This window comes from Anopheles gambiae, chromosome 2, assembly GCF_943734735.2.
Source record: "Anopheles gambiae chromosome 2, idAnoGambNW_F1_1, whole genome shotgun sequence".
Classification (NCBI taxonomy): domain Eukaryota; kingdom Metazoa; phylum Arthropoda; class Insecta; order Diptera; family Culicidae; genus Anopheles; species Anopheles gambiae.
In genome coordinates, this window is record NC_064601.1 from 81,595,838 (window position 1) to 81,620,944 (window position 25,107).

A 25,107-nucleotide genomic window follows, 5' to 3' on the forward strand; every position below is an offset into this window, starting at 1 on the left:
CTAAAAAGGGATAAGAAACAGTTCGCGTACCACCCGCACCAAAGACCGGTTTGTTAGCGAAGCTGTAAATTTTATCCGAATCCCTGCTGACGGTTTACGCAGCCGCAGCGTGGAGGAAAGTACTACAAAATGATCTGTTTAATTCATCGCTACTTCCTTATGAACCGACTAATGCGTGAAATGATGCGCTATTGCCCAACAATCCTGTTCCGTCCTAAGTCAGTGTCGTCGCAGCCAGTCGTCGCAGAGCTCACGCAGAGCAGAACAATGGACCTGACATTGCCGGTTAGCAAGTAGTAGTTGGGGAGCTGTGTTGTGTTTCACTTTAAATTCAAATACACTCACGGTCGCTGCAGGAATCCGGCTGGACGTTACGATTGGTCGGACTCGGTGCAATCACTAGCTTGGGCGCGTCGATACCAGTCGGCTACAACATAGGCGTGATAAATGCACCCACCGAGTTCATAAAGCACTGGAGCAATGAGACAATCTATCGAAGGTACAACGTGCTGCTGTCGGATGATTCACTGCGCGCGATCATTGCGTCGATCATTTCGATTGCGCTGATCGGTGGCGTCATTGGATCGCTTCAAGGAGCCTATCTGGCGGATAAGTATGGAAGGTACGTTTCGATTTTAAACCACCTCACAAGCTCACATAACCAGTGCTGCAAAATGTCACTGTCAATGTCATTAAAAAAATCTGACTGAAACAAAATCGATGTCAGCGCCACGTACTCAATTGTGATAATCAGAGGTGTTACTCAAAACGATTGGTGTGATCAATGCATGCTTCGTGACATTTTTGCGACCAACGCTTGGTCAGTCACTATGTCAATGATTTTTTTACTGTGATCAGTTCTGCAAAATGTCACTGACATAGTCATGAAAAATTCTAGCAGAAACAAAATAATGTTAGCGTCATGAGCTCTACTGTGATGATCAGAGGTGAGACTCGAAGTTGTTATGACCATCACATACTTGATGACATTTTGTTTAGCACCCAAATCTTGATCACTCACATGGTCACGACATTTACTGTTCCGAGTCTTACCTCTGATCATCTCAGTTGCGTACGTGAGCTGATTTGAGCTTCGTTTCAGTCACGAGTGTCGGTGGCATTTGGCCACCATATCTGGTTGGTTGGTGAATATCTGAAACAGTGGCATTTGGCAGCACTGTTCACAGTCAGAAAAATCATGATTATGCTTGCGCCAGCTTTAAGCTAAGTCATCACGGTTGACTCAAGCACTCGCATGTCGTGTTCCGCATTTCATGGCACACTTTTATTGAGTATCAGCAATGAGCATCGAGCTATCACGGATATTTTCATTGTTTTCGTTGGTGAATATCTCGTGATGCTCATGACATTTTGCAGCACTGTAGATAAAGATTGCGGTCGGAAAATGTTTAATAATTCCAATGCGCAAGTGATAAACGGTACGGGAGGCAGAAGTTACAAAGTTGAAATTGACTTTTAACGCCTTTATCTAAAAAAAAGTCGAGTTTTGTTCGTCTGGCAGGTCTTTTGGTAAATATTTGAAGGGTTCCGTTGTGGATCGCGGCACTACTTGAGTGTGCGAGATTTGAAGTGCTGTTATGGCAAAATTTTAGTCTACGCATGTCCCATTCCGGCCTTTGTGTCTCGTCAGCTAACACCGCTCGGAATGGAACTGAAGCTTCCTGTAGGTACTGACGATTGGAGGCCACTGGTATCGACATTAGGACATAATTTCGAATTGTGGTGAAACATTTATCTTCCCAGGACACTGGATGGACATGGGGCCTTTGTTGGTTTGGTGTAATGGTGAACCTTTCCGTCTCCGTAGCCGCCGGCTATCAAGTGAGCTCGATCAATGCACCAGCTAAAGTTAGTACACCTCCACCTACCTACTGCTAATCCCTGACGCGATTGCTGTGAAGAAACGTGACGTCACACTTTAACATTCGTAACGCTTGTATCATAGCTCATCCAAGACTGGCTCTGCACCGTCTTTGTTGACCGTTACGGAGTGCAGCTTACAGCCAATGCACTCCAAATCGTGTGGTCCGTAATAGTGTCTACAGTGTTACTCGGTGGAATTATTACCTCCCATTTCAGCGGCTACATAGCCACAACCTATGGCAGGTGATCTACTGCAGACTGCTGCATCGCATTCTGTACTTCACGTTTGTGTTACTCACCCTTTTTCTAACCGCTCTTTAACACTAGAAAAAAATCATTCCTATGCTGCGCACTGCTACTCACCGGCGGTGCACTATGCTTCCTTTGCTGCCGTGCCGCATCATCGGTGGAACTGCTGCTGCTCGGACGGCTTCTGGTCGGGCTGGCATCTGGCCTCACGACCGGTGTGATCCCCATGTACCTGGCGGAGGTTTCGCCAATCAAACTGCGCGGTGCCATGGGTGTGCTGTGTCCGTTGGGGCTTACCACCGGGGTAGTAGTGGCGCAGGTCGCAAGCCTCGAGCAGGCGCTCGGGACGGAAGAGCACTGGCACTATGCTTTGGGTTGCTTTGCGGTGCTGAATCTGTTCTGCTACGCCTTTTACTTTTGGATCCCCGAAAGTCCCAAGTACCTGTACAGTGTGAAGGGCGATCAGGCCGGGTCGTTGCGCGCCATCCGGAAGCTTTTCGGGCGGCACACGATCGGGGACGATTACATTAAGCTGCAGATGGAATGCGCCAACGGCCAAAACAGTCCCTCGGCTCAGGAAGATGGCCAACCGCAAGCGAATCGATCGCTCTGGTCGGTGGTACGGGATCCAACGCTCACCCTACCGCTAGTGCTCGTGTGCGCTCTTCAGGGCGGCCAGCAGCTGTCGGGAATAAATGCGGTGCGTATCGCGCATCCATTCTGGCGCTGCCCTTGGCAGATAATTAAATGTTGATTGCTTCCTTTTCCTACTTCCAGGTATTTTTCTATTCAGTGTCCATTTTTGAATCGGTTGGATTTAGCTCGCAGGCAGCCAAGTTTGCTAATCTGGGTGTAGGCTGCTTGAATCTGTTCGCATCGCTGTTTGGACCGCTGTTGATGGCTCGTTGCAACAGACGAACCTTATGTCTGCTGTCTTGCTCTTCCTGTGCGATCATTCTCTTCGTTCTTACCCTTTCTATACATTTCATCGTGAGTATTAAAGTGTACAACAACTACACAAAATTAACATAAATTTCAACCTTTTTTACAGCACCTGATCGACTGGTTTTCGTACGTTTGTATTGGAACCATTTTACTGTACATAATATTCTATCAATTCGGTCTCGGACCTATTCCTTTCTTCATTGGCTCGGGTAAAGCGAACATTTACCGCTTTAGAAAGAATATTTCAAATATTCGCGATACTTTCTTTCATTTTTTGTTTTCAGAGCTTTTCGATCTTGGACCTCGACCAACGGCCATGGCGTTGGGAAGCCTTTCCTCCTGGGGGTGCAATTTCGTCGTTGGGATGGCTTTTCCAACGCTTCAAAATATATGGGGCGCATTCGTGTTTCTTCCCTTCTCCATCACGTGCGTGTTGTTAACGGTTTTGATTAAATTTTACCTTCCCGAGACGAGAGGCAAGGAGGTGACCGACGTGGTCCCGAAGGTAGCGCATGGTTTTCGTTCCAGAGTTAAGGAATAATTGTTATGAGTTACAAAAAACTAAAACAAGCGTACCAGAATGCGCTGAAATGAAAATAATTCTTTAAACATGCACCCAAACGATAAAATTATTTAAAAATTAACAACAATTGGGACTGATTAATGGTTCAGAAAACATGATTATATTTGTTTGGTTTAACATTTTCAACACTGTTAGCTACCGACTATTTGCTAGACGCTAAAATACACAAAGTAACAAAGTCTTTTCGTGGCCGTCCGACCGGGCAAACTATTTAGCCTCGTAGTATTTCCTGCGCATCGTTTTCAGTTCATCGAAGAATAGCAACACCAGCGTTGCGTGCGGCCCAATTCGCATGTAGTGTGGCCAAAAGCCTTTGTACAGCCCGGCCACACCCTCCGCCTTGAGTATTTTTACGAAACAATCCACCACCCCGTTGTAGTAAATCCCCCTACCCTTGGCATCCACTCCTTGGTTGTACAGGCGTGTCGCTATAACGTCCGGCGGTGTCATCGTGATGGCCATTACCGTGCCTCCGACCGCGCCGGCGACAGTCGACACAAACGTATCGCTTTGCTGTGCACTAACCGGATGTCGAACGAGGAAATCTTTCGTGTAACCGAATGCGGCCAGCTGACCACCGCTGCCGAGCAAGGCGCGTGGCATCGTCACTGCTACGCCACGGTACAGGCCCTGCACGCCGTGCTTCCTGAAAATGTCTTTCATAGCGCTGATCATACCGCTGTGCTGGTGCTGGTAACCGACCGCTATTTCTGCCTTGGCCTGTGATTGGAGATGTGTGCGTAGCTGGAGACCGTCGAGGCGTGGGGGAAAGCGAAATAAATTAATTTTGTCTTACGCTGTGCAAAGCATTCCCGACAATCATTTACCATAAAGAAGGGACTTGCCAAAGCCGACCCGACGAATCCTCCGGCAGCGCCCCAGAAGGCACTCTTCAGTATCGATTGATTGCCATTGCTCTGCTTGGTCCATCCGTGCTCGTTGGCCGTGTTGTATATGCCTAATCTAATCTAAACGATGTAGCGCTCCGTTCATTTTCAACGATCACGACCACGAGGTGCGTGTGTGTGTGCTGTGCTGCACGCACCATGCGATTTCACAATACCATACCTGCACGAGTTGAGTATGAACTGGAAGCACAGGGACGGTGCCAGCCCTTTCTGCAGCGCTGCATAGCCGTCGTTTTTCGCGATCGTTATAAATGCGTCCACCACGCTCCGGTACGGTTTGTGGTAGGTTCCCTTCGCCGCAAGTTCGCCCTGCAGTTGCATTCTCGTTTTCACCACCTGAAATGGCGCGATGAGTTTTATAATATTTTCTTTAAAACGATCCCAAATATTCCCGGTCTTACCTCCAACGGGTTCGTGATTAACGTTGCGGCCATCGAGCCGACACCGCCGAGCAGGAAATCCGTACCGTCCATCGTGATCCTCGCAGCAGAAGAGATTGCTTTCAAGGGCTTTGCGCAACTAAACACAACTTTGTGTAATTATTTACATTCTCTCGCTCTGTCGCCGGTTGGTGGTGAAGCAGCGTCTACACGTACGGGAAGATCGATCCACAGCTGTGCTGATAAGAAATTGTGCGCTAATTTTATCGTTAATCACGTCGGTTAATATTTGCGATTGTAACGCAAATAATACAATTTCCCTTTATTAAGCCTAAATTTCCAGATCCGATATTTGTTCGTATTTGTATTAACAATAAAAATAAATAAAACAAAAACAAAACGAACCATTCTGGCAATGTCAAAGTATAGAAACACCTGCGGCAACCGTTCGCCATCCCTGGTGCAGAGTGACCAGAAATGTATCTGTATTCCTACCATTTTTTATGTGTGTACCGATTCACAGATGAGCTCGCTAAAACTACCGATTTTTTATTTATTATACCGAATCATAGATTTTTTCATAAAACTGATCGAGAAGTCATTAAACCATTTCTCAGCTGATTTAATGCAGTAAACTCTATATGAATACAGTCAAAATTAAATACCCAAGCGCCTCAGATTAAGCTTAAACGACTAGAAAATTGAATATCCATAGAAAAAAAATGAAAGCTCCACAGCTTCATTGGTCTGCTCAATAGATGGCGTATTACAACTTATTATTAAATTGCTGTCATTTTCTAGCAATGTGTTTCGATAAGTTTCATCTAATCATGACCTATATATCCTTCCCAAGCGCCACAGATTAAGTTTAAACGACTGAAAAATTGAATATCCATAGAAAAAAAAAATGAAAGCTCCACAGCTTCATTGGTTTGATCAATACATGGCGTATTACAACTCATCAGTATATTGCTATCCTTTTCTTGCAATGTGTTTTGACAAGATTCACCTTATCATGACCTATATCCCAAGCGCCATAGATTAAGCTTAAACGACTGGAAAATTGAATATCCATAGAAAAAAAATGAAAGCTCCACAGCTTCATTGGTTTGATCAATAGATGGCGTATTACAACTCATCATTATATTGCTATCCTTTTCTTGCAATGTGTTTCGACAAGTTTCATCTTATCATGACCTATATAGCCTTCTAACTTTCTGAGCAAAAATCTATATGGATAGTCGTGTGGTCAGATACGTGGGTATCAACACCGACGACCATTATTCAAATCTCACTTGCTTCAGTACTGGTGGTTTCCGTTGGAGTTTAGTATTTAAACAATCGTATCGCCGTTCTAGTTCTAGCGATGCATAACTTCAATGCGAAACCCATACAACAGTATAGAGGAAATGATAAAGCTCTCCTCCAAACGATGAAGCTCAACTGGTTGGGGTATCCCACCAACAGATGGCACCACCAGCTTTTTTGCTATTTTTAGAATGCATGAGTCGTTTGCCGTCTGCTAAAAGAAGTCTTTCTATATTCCGTTTAGGTAGAGAACTTGAGTCGTTTAGAAGCCGTTTAGTGGTCGTTTAGTGGATTTGTGGCATTTGGGAACTCTTCAAAAAATACAAAAAACTATCGACAAAATGTTGATGCTCCTACCAAAAACAGCAAAAAAATCTGGCCACACTGCCTGGTGCACTTGTTCTGGCACGAAGCAAAAAGTCATAACAAGCTGTCAGTGGAAAATTCTAAAACATAAGTCGCACAAAGATTCGTCCCGTACGGAGAAATGGTTCCGCCTGTTGGCCAAAATATAGGTTTTACATAGCAGTAACCTTCGACTATAGGTGAAAATGGTGCAATATTCAATAATTGTTCTACTGGTGGCCTTGTGCGGCGCTTACGGAATAGGCTACGAGAAATGTAAGTACCCCCGTCGACAAACACACACAGACACAGACACGCATGCACAGCAATTTGCTTCTCGACGTTGTTGACGCATCGCTTCGTCGATTGGGTAAAGGGGAATGTGTGGGGAAGGGCCAACGAGACGGGTATAAATTATCCCTCAATATGGTTCGCCAAGCTAATGGATGCGCTCTTTTCGTTTTGCAGATGATTTGGTTAGCTCCGAAATATGCTACGAGCGGCGCTACTCCCTGTTAGCCCATTTCGATTCTCTGCTAGATTCGAAAAAGTTGGTCCGACTGATGCCCGACTTTGGCACGGGGGTGATGTACGGGCAGAGCTGGAACTCGTCTTCCTTCAAGCGCTACAGCGAGTGCAAATTCACGCTGCAGGCGCTGCCGGGCCACGGGCTGTTCCTGACGGTGCGCAAGCTAAACATGCGCCAGGACGCGAAGGGCGTCTGCATCGACACGGTCACGGTGAAGCAGAGCAACAGCAAGAAGGTCAAGTTCTGCTACACGCCAAAGGATGTGCCAAGAAGCTTCGCCGATCCGTCCTACCTGAAGATAACGATACGGTTGGACCACTTTGCCCCGCTGCCAACGGTGGAGGACTCGCTGTACATACAGCTGGTGGCGACGCAAAAGCGCGAGTGCAGCGGGAGCAAGGACGAGCTGCGGTGTGATCCGTTCGGGGCGCAATCGTGCATACACAAATCGTTCGCCAACGACGGTACGATCAACTGTCCGAACTGCATCGACGAGCCGAGCTGCGAGCAGGAACCGGTCGAGATACTGAGCGTCAGCAACAACAAGGAGAAGGTGGTGCTGACCGCGTTCGTGTCGCTCATCCTGACGGCCATCATCTTTTGCGCCTGTTTTCTGTGCCTTTACAAGAGCCGCCAGTGGGTGCCGCTGTGTGGCGCCGGTAACGGTGGCAGCGGTGGAAGCGGTAGCCGCGATCACGTCAACCGCACCGGGCGTGGCCGCGCACAGCAGCACGGTCGGGGCGGCAACATTGTCGCTGGCTTACACTCGATCGAACTGCGCGGCTCCTCGAACGATGACCTGCGACCGTCCGCTCCGTCCATGGAGGAAAAGGATCTGCCGCCCAGCTACGATGCCCTGTTTCCTACCACCGCAGTTGCCTCCGGCACTTCCGGGCCGACGACAGTTTCGGCGGCCACCTCGCCCACCATACCGAAGTCTGCCAGCATGGACCGGGAAGCGGAAGAGGACCGCACGAAGTAACGCGTCCTGTCCCGGGCACAACCTGGGGTAGCGTCCACTCTCGCATTTCGTTGCGCTCGCCGTTGATGTACATAAGCTTTAAAACGTTACGATCACGTAGGATAGAATTTTGTTCGTAAGGGGTGTTTAGAGGTAGTGAAATCATGACGCGACCCGACCGTACGACGACGACTACGACGAAGATGAAAATTACTATAGCTGTTTAAGGTGAGAAGGCTGGACACTCCTGCTAGTATTAAACCAAAATTCGCGCGCAAATTGTTTCGTCCACGACCACAGACGGTATTATAATCTAATCTCCCAATGTTTTGCGCATTCGTGAGTCAGCATTACTTAATCTGGTTATACTACTACTGTAGCGAAATCGATTATAGAGACGGAATCTCCTCGAGCGAGCCGAGCCGATTGTGCGTTTAGTAAATGTGTCGGCATTTACGTATATATAGATTTAAAAACTGACCAGCAGCAGCTGCTTGGGTATGACGAAACGCGCCAGAACCGTACTTTAGATCTATTTATTACTCTAATATTCGCGTGGTGGGTCGATTACCGCATACCACGACTCATCATACCCTTACTTCCCGCGATCTTGCTCTACTACACGCCCGTTTTGTGCGTTGCCTAATATTGTTGATCTAAGGAACCTGGGCGTGGATGAAGTGTTATTTTGAAAATAAAACCTACTCACTAAAAAAAAAGTGGTGACAAATTTGACTTTGACGAATCGTTTTGCATCTATGCTGCGGCCGAAATGGTGCATACTGCAATTCTTCCCCCGATGGTATACATTGGCTTCGATATCTTATCGCTTCTGTCCACCAAAAAAAAAAACAAGCTCCAGATGATTGGTCCAGGATGATTCTTTGTCCACGGTGTCGCGGCATATCGCGATTGTCTTTTGCCCCAAAAAACTAGCACGGCACGCGCGCGTTCGCAATTGTGTTTCCAAATCCTGTTGCGATCTTGTGTGCCCCATATGTCATTGGGGCTTGTCTGGGCTAATTAAGATAGCGTCCAGCTCCGTTTCTCCCTTTATCGCCCGGGCGCTTCATCTCCGGTACGCAACATCGTCGTAAACCCAGATGGTGTGGCGTAACAGGAATCTTGCTTTACGGGGTTGTTTTTCTTGATAAAGGCGACTGACTCGTCGGCGATAAGATTTGCGCGTAGATTTGCCTACTCTAGGTGCTCTTATTAGGTTAAACAAAAATACTATTATCGGCCGCCCACTGTCAATCGGAGGCGGCGGCGCGGACGAATGAATTGTTTTGTTTGCTGGATCACACCGCCCCCACCGCCGGACCTGCCGTGGCATTTGCGAACTCCATTCTTTTCACCATATGTGCGCTTATCAAACTTCCAGTGGGACTTCCGAAGATAACGCCCTTTTTAGCAATCTCAGGTTTGAGATGTTTTGCGAGCAGATGAAGGAAGAAGATCACACAGGATCGCTTCGTTTTGAACTGAGCGTTTTTAACGGTGAACGGCATAATTTAATTCGTTTTTCCACTCTTTACATAACTGATAACTGGGCAGATAACAGCCTGGTAACGGATGCAATTTGTTCGGTCTTTCCTCCCCCGTTTTGTTCTTAGCGCTGGAACGCCTCGACGGCCCGCTTGTTGCATTCTACGCATCAGCCTACTATGTGCCTTCGCGAAGATACTAGCAACGGTCATTGAGTGTTCGCACAAAGCCATCTCCGCGATATGATGACACGTCGGCCCTTATCTAGCAGACCGCTCTGATCACACTGTTATTAGATAAGGTCCTGCCGGTGGTGACGTACGGATAACGAGGGCTCTGTTGTTGTCGCGAATGCCTGCAAAAATCACCCACTTCGAGCGAGGGTACGTGTAGGTGGTAGTGGTCGTATTGTTTTATCTGATCAGATCAACAAGCCCCTGGGGACGGGTGCTGGGTATAAAACCGTGCTCCTTGGAGATGTGAAATCTTTGACTTGATAGTTCTCGACCGAGCCTATACGAGATACATTGCCGTGTCGTCTACCGCGAACAAATCTCTGGCCACACAAACGCACACCCACACGAGAGGCTCGGTACAAGAAAGTGAATCGAAACCTGTCGCACCGAGCACTAGCAGCAAAAGAAACTTTCCATTTCTACGGTGTCAACGGTGTTCCAGTCGATCTCCTTCTCGTTCCTACGATGGATCTCTTCCTGTTGTGATTGTTGCTGACTGTTGTGTGTCAATGTTTTCGAAACCGAACCACAACCTTATTTCCACGGAGTTGGTCGTCGTGTTGCGAAAGAGTCGAAAGTTACGAGCAGATCCTTAAAAGTACCGCCTAGTAGCACTTTACCACTTTACCACAAAAAAAAACACCGGAAGTATTCACTCTCTGATGGCTAAGAGCAACCACAATCAATTAGGATGCTACGTCATGATCGGTAAGTAAACGACATCGATATGAAATGTTTCGAAGAAGCGGTGTACCCCCGTCACAGGGGCCTATTTTTATTTTACAAAACGGCCATAAAAAGCCCACCTTGCCACCCGGGCTCCGCCCCCATCATCCCGGCAAAGAAGGGCAATCACGTACACCATCATCCAGAGCTCCGATGAGTTTGCTGTTCCTCGGGCACATTTTTGGCACAACAAACTCATCGGTGCTTACGCTAGACGGTTTTGAGTGGTTTTATCTGGTGTAGTACACCTTAAGCTAGAAGCGTTTCCCGAATACGCATTTGCTTATCGCTGCATTAAGCTCGGCTTGGCCTGCCATAAGATAAGGTGGTCGCTGCTGGCGCAAAAAACGTATCCATGCTTTCGCCGTGCCCTTGCTGACGGTGTTTTTTCATTCGCATTTTAGCACTTTTCGTGGCCGGAAAGGTGCAGTGCCTACCGGACCGAGCGGAACCAGCGGGACAGCTGACGAAGGTCCCGGAACGGGTCGATGGACCGACGGAATCCACTACAGACGACGTTGCTGCCACGGTCACCGAAGACGATCTCTACTTAGTAGGTAAGTGCATCGCTACCAAAACAGAGACACACGCACACAGCCCGGTTCGAGACGTTAATGGTCCTTTTCCATCCTGCAGATACCACCACCACCACGCAGCAGAGCATCAAAACGACGACACATGATCGGGTCCTGTTTACCGATACGCCTGTCATGGACGCTATTACGATCGTATGGTACCTGGCCACCTTTATCGCACTGATATCGTTCTTCCTGGTGATGGCCTGTGCCGATCATAACCGCTGCCGGTCGCGCAAACCATCGTCCAGCGAGCTGACTCCACCGCCGACACCGGCTCCCTCCTACCATCACTTTGCACCGCCCAGCTACGATTCGCTCGTGTTCGAGAAGGATAACGACAGCATATTCATCATCCCGTACGATACTCGCATCGATGGTGCCCATCACGCACGGAGCGTTGACGATCTGGCCAGCAATCTGGAGTACATCATCGAAACACCGACGACGACGGCGGTACGCCAAGCACGATCGCCCAGCCTGCGGTCAGTGCGTGTTAGTGATATTAGCGAAGGAAGTGACGCAGTGTCGGCGGGGATTGCAGTATCCAGCACGCCCGCAGTTCAAGAGCATGACGCTACCGACCGGTGCTACGTCACCGTGCTGTGAAGGTCGTGCGCCAATCGACAAACGGGCTCTAAAGTGGACAAATATCGTGGCTGCTTGATTGGTTCAAGTGTGTGCAGCAGGGTGTGCCGATTGATTCGAGCCCCAATCGGTTACTACGTAATGCCTGACGCAATGATTCAGTACAATGATGATAGGCTTGTTTGCCCAACGTGGGGAAATATGGTGCAGTGATAGAGGAAAAGGAGTGTAATCGGCAGCTCGTAAGCTTCCGGGTCACTGCAGGAAGGCTTGCGGTTTACACGCGGTGCTACTGTTGCTGCCCATGACAATATCGAGCCCTTATATCGAGATACACTATACAGTAAGGTAGTGTAAGCGCGAATCAACTCGATCGATAGTTACTACCGGCAACGGGCTTCAGTGATAAGTTGTTATCAAACGTGATGGTTAGCGAGTGCAGTGAGGGTTCTCAGAATCTGTGGATTTGTAAATATTTACTAGCTTTGTAAGGTAATGTTTATGGACGTTTGAAATATATAGAATATGTACTTTTTTTAAAAACGAACCATTGCTTTACTCTTTTTTTGTAACATGTGTTTTTTCGTAACTAGTTCAGTAATGTCATCAACATTCATTTTCATCTGTTTACGCGGTTTTAATTTGGCTGATAAAAAGTCACCATTTTATGATACGTCATTGAGTCACGTTTGTTATCGCTACGTGGTACGAAAATGGGCATGCAGTTGCTTCTGGAAAAGGATTACCAACCATTCAGGACTTTCCTGCTGCTTTGAAACTATCACCCAACGATAGCTGACAGAAGAGAATGAATGGACGAATAATCTAAATACTTTATTTTGATAACGTGCGGTGTTTTTTTGGATCCAAGCTCTTATCGCGCTTGAATTGAGCCGCTATCTTTGCTGCATAATAGGTTCCTTGAAGTCAACGTACCAAAACACACCACGGCTGAGTGGGAAAAGCAACACGGGTGATCAATCCTTTTTCAAATGGGCTAAAAAAAACATGATAGGATGCTGCAAAACAATGCGAAATCCGGTGAAGGACAATAGATTATTCCGGTTTTCTGAGCAGTGCCTATTGATGACCAAGCTTGCTCCAATTCTAGCACACTTTAAATGGGTCTTTGTTTTACTGGTCATTCCGTGGACGACGGACAAGCGATCTTAGCGACAAAAGTGGATTCGTAGCCTAGGCTAGCAGGTCCTAGCCATTACTGGATTTTACCGCTCGCTATCTGTCTGTCCGTTGGGCACCCATTGTCTATACTTGATGAGGACAACCGAGATAAACTGCAAGGGAATACCGTAGCAAGTAATCGCTATTAACATAGAAGCGGCTAGATGGTGAAAGTTCTAGTTGAATCTGCAGGTATATGCAGGTATTGCCGTCAGAAAGGTAGGGGGTTTGGAACAAAAATGAGCAAATTACCGACTAAGATGATATCTGGCAGCATTTAGCTAAGATCAAGTCATAGAATTTCCAGAATCTATGATCTGGATCGTCAGTCAGTCACACGTAGGTCTTTCTGAAGTATTGAGCGAGAAGTTGTATGAGAAATTCTAATTCAGAGCCTAATCCACCCCTGACCATCCTCCAGAAGAATGTCCTGCATCGCTAAGCTTCATATTAAATTTGAAGGATCCAAGAGAAGACTATTTTTTGGGGGCAATGTCTTATGGGTAAGATCTTGACGAAAACTCACCCATCATCCTACCAACCGATCAAATGATCCTGACTGAACAAGTTCCAAGTATTTACATGTCCCGGGGCTGGGAGCACAACATGCGTTTGCCTTTACGGCCGATTTTGGAGACGTACAGATACTTCTTCTTCTTTGGCTCAACAACCGTTGTCGGTCAAGGCATGCCTGTACCACTGATAGGTATGGCTTTCAGTGACTTATTCATTACCATAGCAAGATAGTCAGTCCATAGCGTATGGGGGAACAGTTCATTCGGGGCTTGAACCCATGACGGGCATTTTGTTCGTTCGAGTTGACCGGCCCGTACAGATTGCCCGGCTTTATTTTATCAAATTAAACAGGAAAGAGAACAAAAGTAAGTTGTTGGTAAAACATCAATGGTAAATATAATGTTACGTACTTTGAAGCTGCTTTAAGGGTCGTGAGTTGCTTTACGGCAGCGCTCCTGCATTTTGGCTACATGGGTCTACCAATTTCTATCACTCTGTAACAGAATAATCTTTTAAATATTCAATTAAACTTATCAACTCTTTTACACTCGCTAACAATAATTATTTTAGTAATCCAAAAAGGGAAACGCAAAGAAAATATTATCAAATGCCATTTGCGATGTCCGATGAATTGACGCGTCGCCCTTTGTGCGTAAACAATATCCAGCCAAAAACAATGTAAACGGCAGGGCCGTCAAACTGCTATGCAGTGCGCATGTCTAATTTTTATTTGATAATCAACAGTGTTGATTTCATTCATTTGCATGTTTTTGTTATGTCCTAAATTTATAATTAAGATAAATGTATGTTTACTTACATGAAATCAAAATATACATTCAACAATTGTTTCTATCTTCCTTAAAATATTAAATCTCTTTGCTGCACATCCCATTCCAATTTGACACCTCTGGCTCGGTCGGTTCGATCATCCACGCATCGCCATCGTCTCTTGGTGCGCGTGCGAAATGCGCCTCGCATTTTAGTGTTGAGCTTGGAAGGAAAAGTTCCAGATGGTTTGACGTTCGCGCTGCGCGTTGTTGTTCGCGTCCTCCGTCCGCTCGCTGGTTCGATCGCTGCTGCGTTCCGGAGCGAGATCACTGAAGAGGTAAAAGGAAGCGCCATTGCGCTCGGGTCACACTCTGTGCCTGAACACCCTCGCGTGTGCGTGTGCTGCCGTATCCCGGTCACGGGTCCAATATGACCGATCATTGCTGCTGCCGCTGTGGCTAGGATGCTGCCGTGGTCAAGTGTAGTGCTGTGTAGGCAACCTAGCGACAAACAAGCAGGGAGGGGAAAGCGAGCAGCGAGGAAGGGGCAGAAGAGCATTGCCCAGTAAAACCAAAGTGCGTTCCGGTCGCTCGGTGTGCCTCTGTGCGAAGCGGAGAACCGTTAGTTGTGAAGAAGAGTGAAGATCTCTGTACCGTGTTGGTGGTGTCGTTGTGTATGTGTGTGTAGGTGTGTGTGTTTGTGTGCGCGGTGTGTGTGTGTGCTCGTTTTCTCGTCTCCGATTTTCCCTCGCGATTAATGTGCGCGCGTGTTGCTGGCAAACCAACGACGAACACACCAACAACCAGCATCACGACACACGGGCAACAGCTGGAGCTGAGGAAAAGATATACATCATAAACATAAAGAAGAAAAGCAAAAGGAGAGAAAAAAAACAGACGGAAAATGATCTTCCTCCCGCGGGCGACAACGTCGTCCCTGCTGCAGTGGTGGTGTATTTTTATACTCTACTACACACAGCGCACCGATTGTGCATCGTTCTTCTCAAGTAAGTTGTGCAATAGGCAATCGAAGAATGTCGTACAGATTCCAAAACCAAAAAAAAACATCATCTCACAAGTGCGACCGCAACGCCACGCGAGGGACGCTGCCAGGCGTTCGTGACGTTTGTGTGTGTGTGTATGTATGTGTGTTGCATTTATGTTTAGACCATCTTTTCCATCGCTCTGCAATCGACATGGAAAAGGGCCGATGGGGATATCTCACCACCAACTAAGGGGAGGAGGACCGTGTCTCTCTAAGCAAGGCCGGAGAGCACCGAACACATGGAACGAACTGGAACGTTACTTCCACCAGACACACAAACACACCCTGGACCGGATTCGTTTTCGTTAGAGTAGCTTCCCCCGTGTTAACGTTGACTCACAACACATCTTACGCGCACAGCTTGACGAGCGTGTGGGAATCGCATTTCATTAAAGAAAGTATTTCCCCAGGCCAGGAAGCGTTACAGCTTGCCACAGATGAATCATGAATCATTGCGGTCACTTTGGGAGATTGCTGTGACTCAAAAAGATTGTCGCAATTATATCCCAACTGCTTCGAGGTAGGCGACGAGCGTCACGTAGGCTTTAACCTCGACGGTGGTGAAGAACCTTCACCGTTGCCATCGAAACCACCGCGGCCGGAGTAAACAGTTCCTGATCGATAGCAGGTTTTTTGTTCGATCGGCTGTTGATCGGTCCAAAATCGCCGAGTGCCGCCTGCCGCTCGCCTGTTTACATGGGCAATGGCCGGCCGTCTGTTTGCGTTAGTTTTTATTTACACTTTAGAAAAGTATGGCCAATGATGATCGCTTAAAAATCGTTCGAAACGGTTCCATCTCTCGGGGCTAACGGAGGAACAGCGGCTCCAATGTTGTGGGAAACGATAAAAGGAAGTAAAAATAACGGACTCAGCTCAAATGTACAAGAGCACGAGTTAGTTTTGGAATTCGTATTTTAAACAGGTTTGAATTTGTGTTCGAATCAGCTTTTTTTTTTGGTACAAGATTATAAACTTCATTCGTTTGCCAAGCCTCCAGCCCATTGATAGCTAAGCTTTTGACAGGTCTAGAAGCATCCACCACACACAAATGCGTCTTTTTTTTCATTTTGCTTATGTTTATTCATGATCTTTTTCAATCATTCGCTTTTTAGCGCTTTTTCGCGAACACCACCACCACCTGCAAGACCGTTGACGGCGGCAACAACGCGTTATCGCGGAAGTATCGCTCAGTTTGTTTTATTTCACCATCCCAGCCTCCCGCGCAATACCACCACAGCAACAACAGCGGCTCTGTCGAGTGAGCCGCTGCCCGGTTGAAATTCATGTCCAAATCCAATTCGGAATTCGTTACGATCGACGACGTGCCTTAACGTGGCGTAGCGTTATGTCCCAAAGCCGTCGAGTGCGGGCGCGCTTGAAACCGTTTTAGATTTAGCCAAAAAAGAGACAATCGGTTAAGAAACCCTCCTTCAATCGGTCGATGCAAATTTTAAAACCACAAAACACCGGATGGCGGGTTGTGGCAAGTGGCGCAAAAGCGGTTGAGCAATAGTGGCTGAAGTTAGCACATTTTAAACCCCCCTTCAGTGCGGTTGCTTGTGCTTTGTTATAAAGTGTGTAAGTAATTGATTTTTATTAGCAAGACACACCCAACAGTAAACGCGTGTCTAATGGATCAATTACGTGACCGCGATGCCACACGTTCTTTCAAGATCAAACATTGCCCCCTTGGTACGTCGTTTCCGTGCGGTACGGTAAATTGGTAAAAACAGGAGAACAATTAAAATTAAATTAACACAAACCATTCCAGCAGTAGGTGTTTCTGTCTGGGCGCACATCAAACCAGACAAAAATTCGCCATCTCACTCCGGAAGTAGATCGATTTTAAGAGGCAATAATACAACAACGATCCGGGGATCCACGAGCCACTTCAGTTTGGCGGCGGCGGCAGTTGGTGAAATAATCACAACCTGTAAGGCCAACATTGCATCAGCGCCGCGTGATTGCACTCGTGGGATGCGCGTACGGCTGGAAGTGTGTTGGTTTGTGTGTGTGTTTGTTTCTTACCGCTTTCGAACGTCTTCAAGATCAATAGCTATTGACACGATCCGAACGAGACCTGCCCGTTGATACGAGCACGGGGCACACACCTCACCGGGGTATGTGTTCGGCTGTCTATGGCGGACACACTCTGCCCGCTCTACACTACCTCGAGCCGACGATCGTGCGAAGGATCGAAACCGCTCGCCGGTATCTGGTTGTGAGCAGATACCGGCCGAGCAGAGAGGCGCCTGACCCAAACGTCGCTGGCCATGCTGCCAGCGCAGGCAGGGCACAACAGCGTAAATTGATACAGGTCATTTTGAGTAACCTTCGCATAATTGATGGCACTGCTGCGGGGAACATTGAAAGCAATCGGAGCAATACAACACACACACACACACACACAGAGACACACATCCAGCTACTGGATAACTGTTGTGCAGAGCAGAGTATCAAGATCGAAGTATCGGCAGTCTTCTTTATTGCCTCCTACACCGACAAAACTGCCCGTAATGCACCCAAGAGTGTGGCATGAGCATTAGAAGAAGATGAAAAAAAACTGTAGCGAAGAAACGTTTGTTTTGTTCCACTTTGCTGTCGAATGTCGAACACCAACACCACACGTGCCCCAGCATTTAGGCTAATTAATGCAAAACAAAAAACGCGGTGCACCCCAACACCGTATGCGTATGAGATAAAATAATTTAAGAAAGTAACCTTCTCCACTGCCGTTCAACACCCCTTTTAACGGCCCCCATTGCCTTTATGTTACAGGGTTTACCAAGTCAATTTGCGATGTGAGCTGCACAATTCATCTCACTTGAGACGTATTTCTATTCTGACGTGCTACTTCATTTGGCCCGATATAATTTTCTATTCCGCCGCATTCATTTTCATCCATTATATGAAGCCTTTTCACAGGGGATGTTAGCTGGAGCCGTCCGCGATGTTTACATTTTTTCAAAAATAAATTTTTGGGCTTTTAGTGCTGATTTGTGATACAAGTATGTTATTTAACAAAGAAGAGAAATTTATCTTTGCTCCGCTGTAGCATTCTAGCCGAAAAATGGATTATTCGTTGAGATATTAGCAGTTGAACCTGCTCAGTCAAATCTGCTAATAACTCAATGAATAACCCATTTTTCGGCTAGAATGCTACAGCGGAGTAAAGATAAATTTCTCTTCTTTGTTAAACAACATACTTGTATCACAAATCAGCACTAAAAGCCCAAAAATTTATTTTTGAAAGAAATGTAAACATCGCGGACGGCTCCAGCTAACATCCCCTGTGAAAAGGCTTCATATAATGGATGAAAATGAATGCGGCGGAATAGAAAATTATTTCGGGCCAAATGAAGTAGCACGTCAAAATAGAAATACGTCTCAAGTGAGATGAATTGTGCAGCTCACATCGCAAAGTGACTTGGTAAACCCTGTATGGTGTGTTTTTGCGTTGTGAACGACAGTCGACTGTTGATCCCGAAAGAAAGAGCGCTCGCTCGGGATGGGGCGGGAAGCGTTGACCACGTAATTCGCTTTCAGGATCGTCCCCGGCTAATGCCGCATGTCCTCGTACGGGGCACGATGGAGGACACTTTTTTGTGGGTCTGTTGTGGCTGGAGAGAGAAATGGCTTTATGGATTTTGCTGAATAACTGCGTTAGTTACAGCGATGGTTGAATAACTTGCTTTCATTGACACTTTCTTCGCGTTTAATGATAAGTGTGTCGTGATTGTTTTTTCTTTCCTGTTACTCGTAATAGGGTTTGTTAAATTTACCTTGGATTTCAGTCTCTTCTGAACTTCTGTCTATGGTGCTTGGAGCCTTTTAAAGGTTACGTGAACATTTAAATGATACATAACAATCTTAGTACTGTCCTAGTGTAATGTGTGCAGGCGCATTGAAGTGTACGCAAGCATTGGCAATGTCTTTTTTTAGTGCACTTTTTGTCCATTATTTTGACATAATTTCCAAGATTCCATATTTTTAGATACGCTTGATTTGCACTGCTCCATCTAGTTTGTGACAATCTGTATTTTATTTTTCATGGCTCTATCTCCGGGATTGCTTTCGTTAATAGATCGAAAGACTTTGTGAAACTAAAATAGGTTCTCGTGTAATACTTTAACAATTTAGCCGTTTCTTAGTAAACCTATTAACCTATAAGCAATTAAAATAATGATAAAAGGTTTAAAATGGTAAGTTGGAAAGGCCCCGAGTCATCCGGAGTCGTTCGGAGTCACCCGGAGTCGTTGAAAGACGGAATCATCCGGAGTCTTCTGGAGTTAGTCCGAAGTCGTCCAGAGTCGTCTGAAGTCGTCGGGAGTCGGCTGGAGTTGCCCGGAGTCGACCGGAGTCGGAGTCTTACCGGAGTCAGAGTCATATCGGAGTCGGAGTCGGAGTCGACCGGAATCGGTCGGAGTCAACAGGAGCCGTCCGGTGCAATGTGACGACTCCAGACTACTCTGGACGACTTCGGACTAACTCCGGAAGACTCCAGATGACTCCGACTCCTAAAGACTCAGGACGGCTTCGGGCGATTCCGGACGCTTCCGAACGACCTACCTTCCGGAATCGGCTCCGAAATGATCGGAGTCAGATCGGAGCCGATTCCACAATTTTGTCAACTTTACCCATTACTATTTTTGATTCACGGTCTTTATGACTTACTGTACAAAGGGGGCGTTCCCATTGTACAGTCGTCAACTTGTGCGACTTAAGAACCTGCCCGTCACGGGTTCAACCCTCATGTGGATTGTCCCCCCGTAGCAAGGACTGACGTATCCGGCTGCGTAGTACTGAATGAAGTATCGAAAGCCTATATAGGCCGGTCATGTCCCCGAAGGACTATTACGCCAAATAGAAGAAGACTTACGGTTTTAAAGAACTTATATTTGTCAAATTAGATTTGTTTCATTATTTATCAGTAGCCTGAGAAGGACCGTGGTCTTGATTCCTCACGAAAACTAAATTGTCACATCAATTGTCGCGCTTTTGTCCATTTAGTCATAGGTTTTGTTTTTAATCATACCATAAATTTTGAAAACTTCAACGATGCTCTCATAGATAACCTATCAAATGCATGAAAGATAAGTCTAATTTGAGAACTTGCAACGATATATGCAAAAAAAACTGCGAACAAGTTGAGTTTACCATTTCAATTTATTGAGCAACTGTATATAAAAACTGGGGATGGTCCCGTGGTACAGTCGTCAACTCGAACGACTCAATAACATACCCATCATGGGTTCAAGCCTAGAATGGACCGTCCCCCCGTAGCAAGGATTGACTATCCGGCTTGCGTGGTAACGAATTAAGTCTCGAAAGCCTTGTTTAGGCCGGCTTGTCTGCGTAGCACGTTACACCAAATAATAAGATATAAAAACTGATTCAACTAAATTTGGTTGTCAATTGTTACTTGCGTATTTACAGACACGTCGCTAAACTTTAATGGTTACTAAAGGATACAGGGAAGAAAACGACTATATTGCTATTTTTCAAATAATACTATATTGTTAAACGTACAATGTGGATTTTTTTCGAATTAAGCTTTTGAAATATGTTTTAAAATGAATTTTTCAAGAAATAATGTAATTAGCTGAAATGCTATATGAAATGCATAGATAAAGAAAGAGAGGACAATTTCTATGAACTGACAGACGAATTCAAAAATGTGTCTTGAAATTGACAATAGCATATAGGATGAACTTAAAAGTACGAAATGTGTAAAAAACGTCTGATGTCTTGTATAGTCGATAAAAATTGATTTTATTCAGCTAGAAACTGCCTAGCCACATTGTTTCTGCGTACAAACTTAAAGCTCGCATATAAATTCAACAATTTTATCGAACATGCTCGAAACCCATCTACAGTGTCTTTGTTTATCGTTCCTTCCCTATTCCCTCTATACCTCTCTGCCTCTCTCTTTCTTTCGTTCAGGTGCGGAACCGACGGGTGCGGGTCTACCATCGCTGTGCGGGGAGAGCGGCGAGACGAGCGAACAGCAGTACGTCAGCGATAAGGGTGCCGCGTCCAGCCTGCTGCTAGCCCTGCGCCCCGAGCATGGCAAGGCGTCGTCATCGTCGGCCACTTCCTGCAAGCGCCAGTTCCGGGCCCCCGATGCGTACAACTTCTTCGTGCGCATGCAGCGCGTACCGGGGCAGGGGCCCCGCAGCACGGCCAGCAGAAAGTACAACGGCAACAAGTCCAGCAACAGCACGCATAGCTGCCCGCTCACCATCGTACGTATGTGTGCGGCGCGTGACGACACGCCCGCTCGTCTTTGCAGCGGAACCTGTTCTTGGCATGGCCGTTTGGTTGAAAGGTCCACAAGTCTGGGTGTGTGTGGGTGTGTGTGTGGGTGTGTTACGTTGTTGGATGTACATTCTTTTCGAGTGCGTTTATTCTATCGCATTGCGATGAGCAGCAGCAGCAGCAGCACATACGCACCGCTCGAAACGATCCGCCCAACCACGACCGCACGAGCACATGTCAGTTTGTGGCTCCCTGCTCACCCAGCCTAGCCAAGGGCAACGATGCGCAACAAATAGCTCGCACACTAGCTCACCCGCACGCCCGTGCGCGGTCATGGCTGCGGGAGTGGTGCTAATTAGTTCGAGCGAAAAATGGTTCAAAACCTCTCTCCCAATTGATCTAACTGAACTTGCTGAACTATATTGTTTCCCCGTGTGTTGCTTCCCTGGTTGTTGTTTTTTTCACAGTCGCAATCGGCCAACGGTGAGGTGTTGCCCTCGTGGCGCCTGGATCCCTGCCTGCTGGAGACGGCTGCCACGCAGGAGGAACCGATGCGGCTGCTGCAGGGCAAGCTGAACATAGCCTGGAACCACGACGGCAATGCGCCCAACTATCGCCTCCAGATCACGGTCGTCGGGCAGGGTGCGGTTTGCCTCGAGCGGGACAAGCACTCCTGTCTGGAGTACGTCGGCATGCCGCTGCTGTGCATTGCCCGGGAGCTGGTGTGTGACGGGCTGCCCAACTGTCCACCGATCGGTAGCGAGGTCAGCGACGAGAACGAGGCGATGTGTGTCAAACATCGACAGCAGGAATATTCGGTAAGTTTCGGATCGCTCTTAGCTCTACTGCCATTGGGCGAATTCAGATTCTTCGCTTATTGTAGCATTTTTCACAATGAACCGTTCTCAACTGAGTAATGTACCTACCACCCTTCCCTTGGTCAGGGACAAGCCATTAATCAATGAGCCGCAGTCAGTCTTGCGACGATCACTTTATAGCAGGCATAATTCAACGTCTTAATTCTCTCTAGCCCGGGGCCCTTCCATTTCGCTGACGCCTGTGTTAAATCATGCCATAAACCACACCCGGAAGTGGTACGAATTCGTTTCCTTTTTTCCTCCTGTTTTGCTTTTCTGTTGCACTCCAGATAAAAGTGTGTCATGCATTGTTAGTTCCTTTTCATTTGTCCCAATTTTTACAGCGTTGGTTTCTTTTATTATTTTTGGAAGATATGGTCACAGACGTCGCCGTTCGTCTCTGTGTTTTTTTTTCTCTTGGTGCTTCCTTTTTATCGCTTTTAAAGACAGACATGAATTTTCTTTCCACCCACCACGCGCGAGTGCATCGTAGAAAATATGTCACTCAGCAAATTTAAATGGCGCTCACATTCCTTACCCACAGCGCGGGCAACATCTTACTTTCGAAACTGTAAAAGTAGAGCGCACATGTTTGAGTTGACACTGACGTTCCTATATATCTCTCTCTTTTGCAGGAAAATCCTGTCCAATCCGTGTTTCGCCAGTACATCCAAAACACGATCAAGTCATTCTTCGGCGGTGAACCAAAAGAGCTACCGTCGAAAGGGGCAGCCTTCGGCGAGGTGGACATTGCGCTCGAGCAAAAGTTCGGTGCCACGTACCCGCCGGCAGTGCCCGTTTCCCCGGTGCCGCCGGTGACCGAGCCGGCGGTGGTGCCGCCCAAAAAGCACCACAGCCGCATGACCGGCCTGTCGAAATATGGCCCGTGGGGTTATCTGTTTCTCGGCATGCTCATATGCGGTGGCGCGCTACTAATTTGCGGTCTCTGGGGTAAGCTGCTGCTGCGGTTTTGCGGAGTGCATTTTTCTTTGTGTTTACATTTTTTGTTAATGCTTTCAATCCTTCCGCACAGAATGCTGCTGCCGATCTCACAAGCCCGAGCACAGCCCGGACGATTCGCTTCCCGATCAGATGCCCTCGTTTCTGCAAACCTCGTCCCCGGCGGACGGCGGTACGCCCGGGCGCCATGGAATGACCGGCGGCGACGGTGGTACCTCACCCGCCAGCCACAATCTACCTCAGTACGGCGAGCTGGACCCACCGCCCGCCTACTCGGTGCTGTTTCCCACCCAGAAACCGTCCGACGGTAGCGACGGTCTGCCGGTAGTGACGATTACCACCACCGAGCCAGCCGCACAGACCAATAGTCCTAGCATTAGCAACGGTAGCAATAGCAATAGCCACATTACTAGCATTGCGGAACAGTCGCCGATGGCAGAAAGAGGCGGAGGAGGAGGAGGGGAGGCGTTGGTGGTTGCCTCCGACACTTCCCCGACGCTCCCCGTTTCGCCGTCTGCCCCTTCCTTAGTCGTTTAGTAGTAGTTAAGGCATAACCAATGAATAGTCGGGAAGGGCATGGTAAATTGTGTAAAGAGCTACGGCAGCGAGATATTAAGTAAGAGCGTGGTTTTGTGTTAGTGAGGACATTTGGAGAGATTTCGAGACCGAAGGAGAGAAAGATTACCTTAATCCGGCAGTATTTTGCGTGGCATGCGTCGTCCGTGTATGTAAGCTTGCGAGGATAGGTTTTCTTTCTCCTTTTCTTGTTTTTTAATTCATTTTGCCTCATTAAGCTACAGACAGGAAGAACAAAAAAACAAACTCACGCACAAACACAGAATCATTTTTAGACAGTAAGCAGAATGTTGTCCGATGAAAGGCTGAACCAACTTCTTCCTGAACTAATTTTTTTACTACCAAAAACGTAACAATGAAAGACAAGCAGGAAAACGTGGTTGACTAAATGTGTGTACGTGTGTGCATAGTTGTATTGTTGCCGCAGGTACAGTGCGCGCTTCAGGCAGCAAACGAGCAACACATTGCGGATGGGGCGTGGGCGTTCGTTGTGCTGTGAATTGCGGTTGAGAATGGAATTGGGACCAAAACGACGAAACATGTTAGTGAAACCAAATCGATATATCTATACATTAATCACAACAACAACAAAAAAACAAACATACAAAAACCAACGACGATCAAGCATTTCACCATGACACACGACGACGTTTTTGGGGGAGAAGTTATTGCGCCCTTGTGTCTCTCGTCCCCGTGTTTGCTCAAACGGTGTTTGCTGTGGCGTTAGGGACGTGCAGAGCAAGCAGGCGATCGTATGGCCGATCGTACCCAAATGCAACCTGCCGAAGGAGTGCGCGCAACACACGGCACCAAAGCAAATCCTTCGTTGGTTTAGTCCTTCCGGATTAAATGGATAGGGCAGCTCCAAACTAGTAGACTAAGCAGCAAACTTTCAACCACACATTCACAGCCACAGAGAGAGAGAGAGAGAGAGGGCGAGAAATAGAGAAATAATAGGGTAAGAGTAAATTCCCGGATATTTTTGATAAGACGGATGCGAATTCTCAATTTACGATTAAGCAAACATACGCATTTAAAGTGGAAAGGTGTGCGCAAACTGCAAAGGTGTGCGTGTGCGTGTGTGGTACATGTACTGTTACAAAATGCTACTAACAACAATACGTAATGTGATATTAATTTATTGATTGAAAACGGAATAAAATCGAACGAATTCTTTCATATGAAAACATTTCAAACGCGATGTGAGAGATTTTTTTCGGCAAAGAAAGGGACGATTGCTA

The 25,107-nt window shown here is 47.0% G+C and overlaps 5 protein-coding genes across 8 annotated transcripts; 4 read left to right on the forward strand and 1 right to left on the reverse strand.

Annotated features, from left to right (window-relative positions):
- The first annotated feature begins 128 nt into the window (after positions 1-128).
- On the forward strand, positions 129-3,873 carry LOC1274945 (solute carrier family 2, facilitated glucose transporter member 3). 4 transcript variants are annotated; one of them, XM_061641557.1, is made up of 7 exons: positions 1,333-1,684; positions 1,765-1,869; positions 1,967-2,127; positions 2,212-2,833; positions 2,911-3,123; positions 3,185-3,287; positions 3,363-3,759. In XM_061641557.1, exons 1-7 carry the CDS (start codon positions 1,667-1,669, stop codon positions 3,617-3,619), a joined length of 1,479 nt encoding a protein of 492 aa, XP_061497541.1. In that variant the 5' UTR covers positions 1,333-1,666; the 3' UTR covers positions 3,620-3,759. The 4 variants fall into 4 exon arrangements, with proteins under 4 accessions (XP_314142.5, XP_061497540.1, XP_061497541.1 ...); XM_314142.5 differs by lacking the exons at positions 1,333-1,684; positions 1,765-1,869; positions 1,967-2,127 and adding exons at positions 129-285; positions 357-622 and having other exon boundaries at positions 3,363-3,873; XM_061641558.1 differs by having other exon boundaries at positions 1,341-1,869.
- On the reverse strand, positions 3,739-5,247 carry LOC1274946 (solute carrier family 25 member 35). The gene is made up of 4 exons (XM_061641561.1): positions 4,971-5,247; positions 4,730-4,905; positions 4,489-4,624; positions 3,739-4,405 (listed from the first exon to the last, which is right to left on the reverse strand). Exons 1-4 carry the CDS (start codon positions 5,040-5,042, stop codon positions 3,869-3,871), a joined length of 921 nt encoding a protein of 306 aa, XP_061497545.1. The 5' UTR covers positions 5,043-5,247; the 3' UTR covers positions 3,739-3,868.
- A 1,391-nt stretch (positions 5,248-6,638) lies between these two features.
- Positions 6,639-8,811, forward strand: LOC1274947 (uncharacterized). Its single transcript, XM_314144.4, has 2 exons — positions 6,639-6,878; positions 7,071-8,811. The coding sequence occupies exons 1-2, from the start codon at positions 6,809-6,811 to the stop codon at positions 8,111-8,113; spliced, it is 1,113 nt and encodes a 370-aa protein (XP_314144.2). The 5' UTR covers positions 6,639-6,808; the 3' UTR covers positions 8,114-8,811.
- Positions 8,812-9,864: 1,053 nt separating this feature from the next.
- LOC1274948 (uncharacterized) lies at positions 9,865-12,248 on the forward strand. Its single transcript, XM_314145.5, has 3 exons — positions 9,865-10,524; positions 10,947-11,099; positions 11,179-12,248. The coding sequence occupies exons 1-3, from the start codon at positions 10,479-10,481 to the stop codon at positions 11,724-11,726; spliced, it is 747 nt and encodes a 248-aa protein (XP_314145.5). The 5' UTR covers positions 9,865-10,478; the 3' UTR covers positions 11,727-12,248.
- Positions 12,249-14,308: 2,060 nt separating this feature from the next.
- LOC1274949 (uncharacterized) lies at positions 14,309-25,062 on the forward strand. Its single transcript, XM_061652618.1, has 5 exons — positions 14,309-15,177; positions 21,159-21,460; positions 21,941-22,291; positions 22,966-23,281; positions 23,364-25,062. Exons 1-5 carry the CDS (start codon positions 15,075-15,077, stop codon positions 23,825-23,827), a joined length of 1,536 nt encoding a protein of 511 aa, XP_061508602.1. The 5' UTR covers positions 14,309-15,074; the 3' UTR covers positions 23,828-25,062.
- Positions 25,063-25,107: the final 45 nt, after the last annotated feature.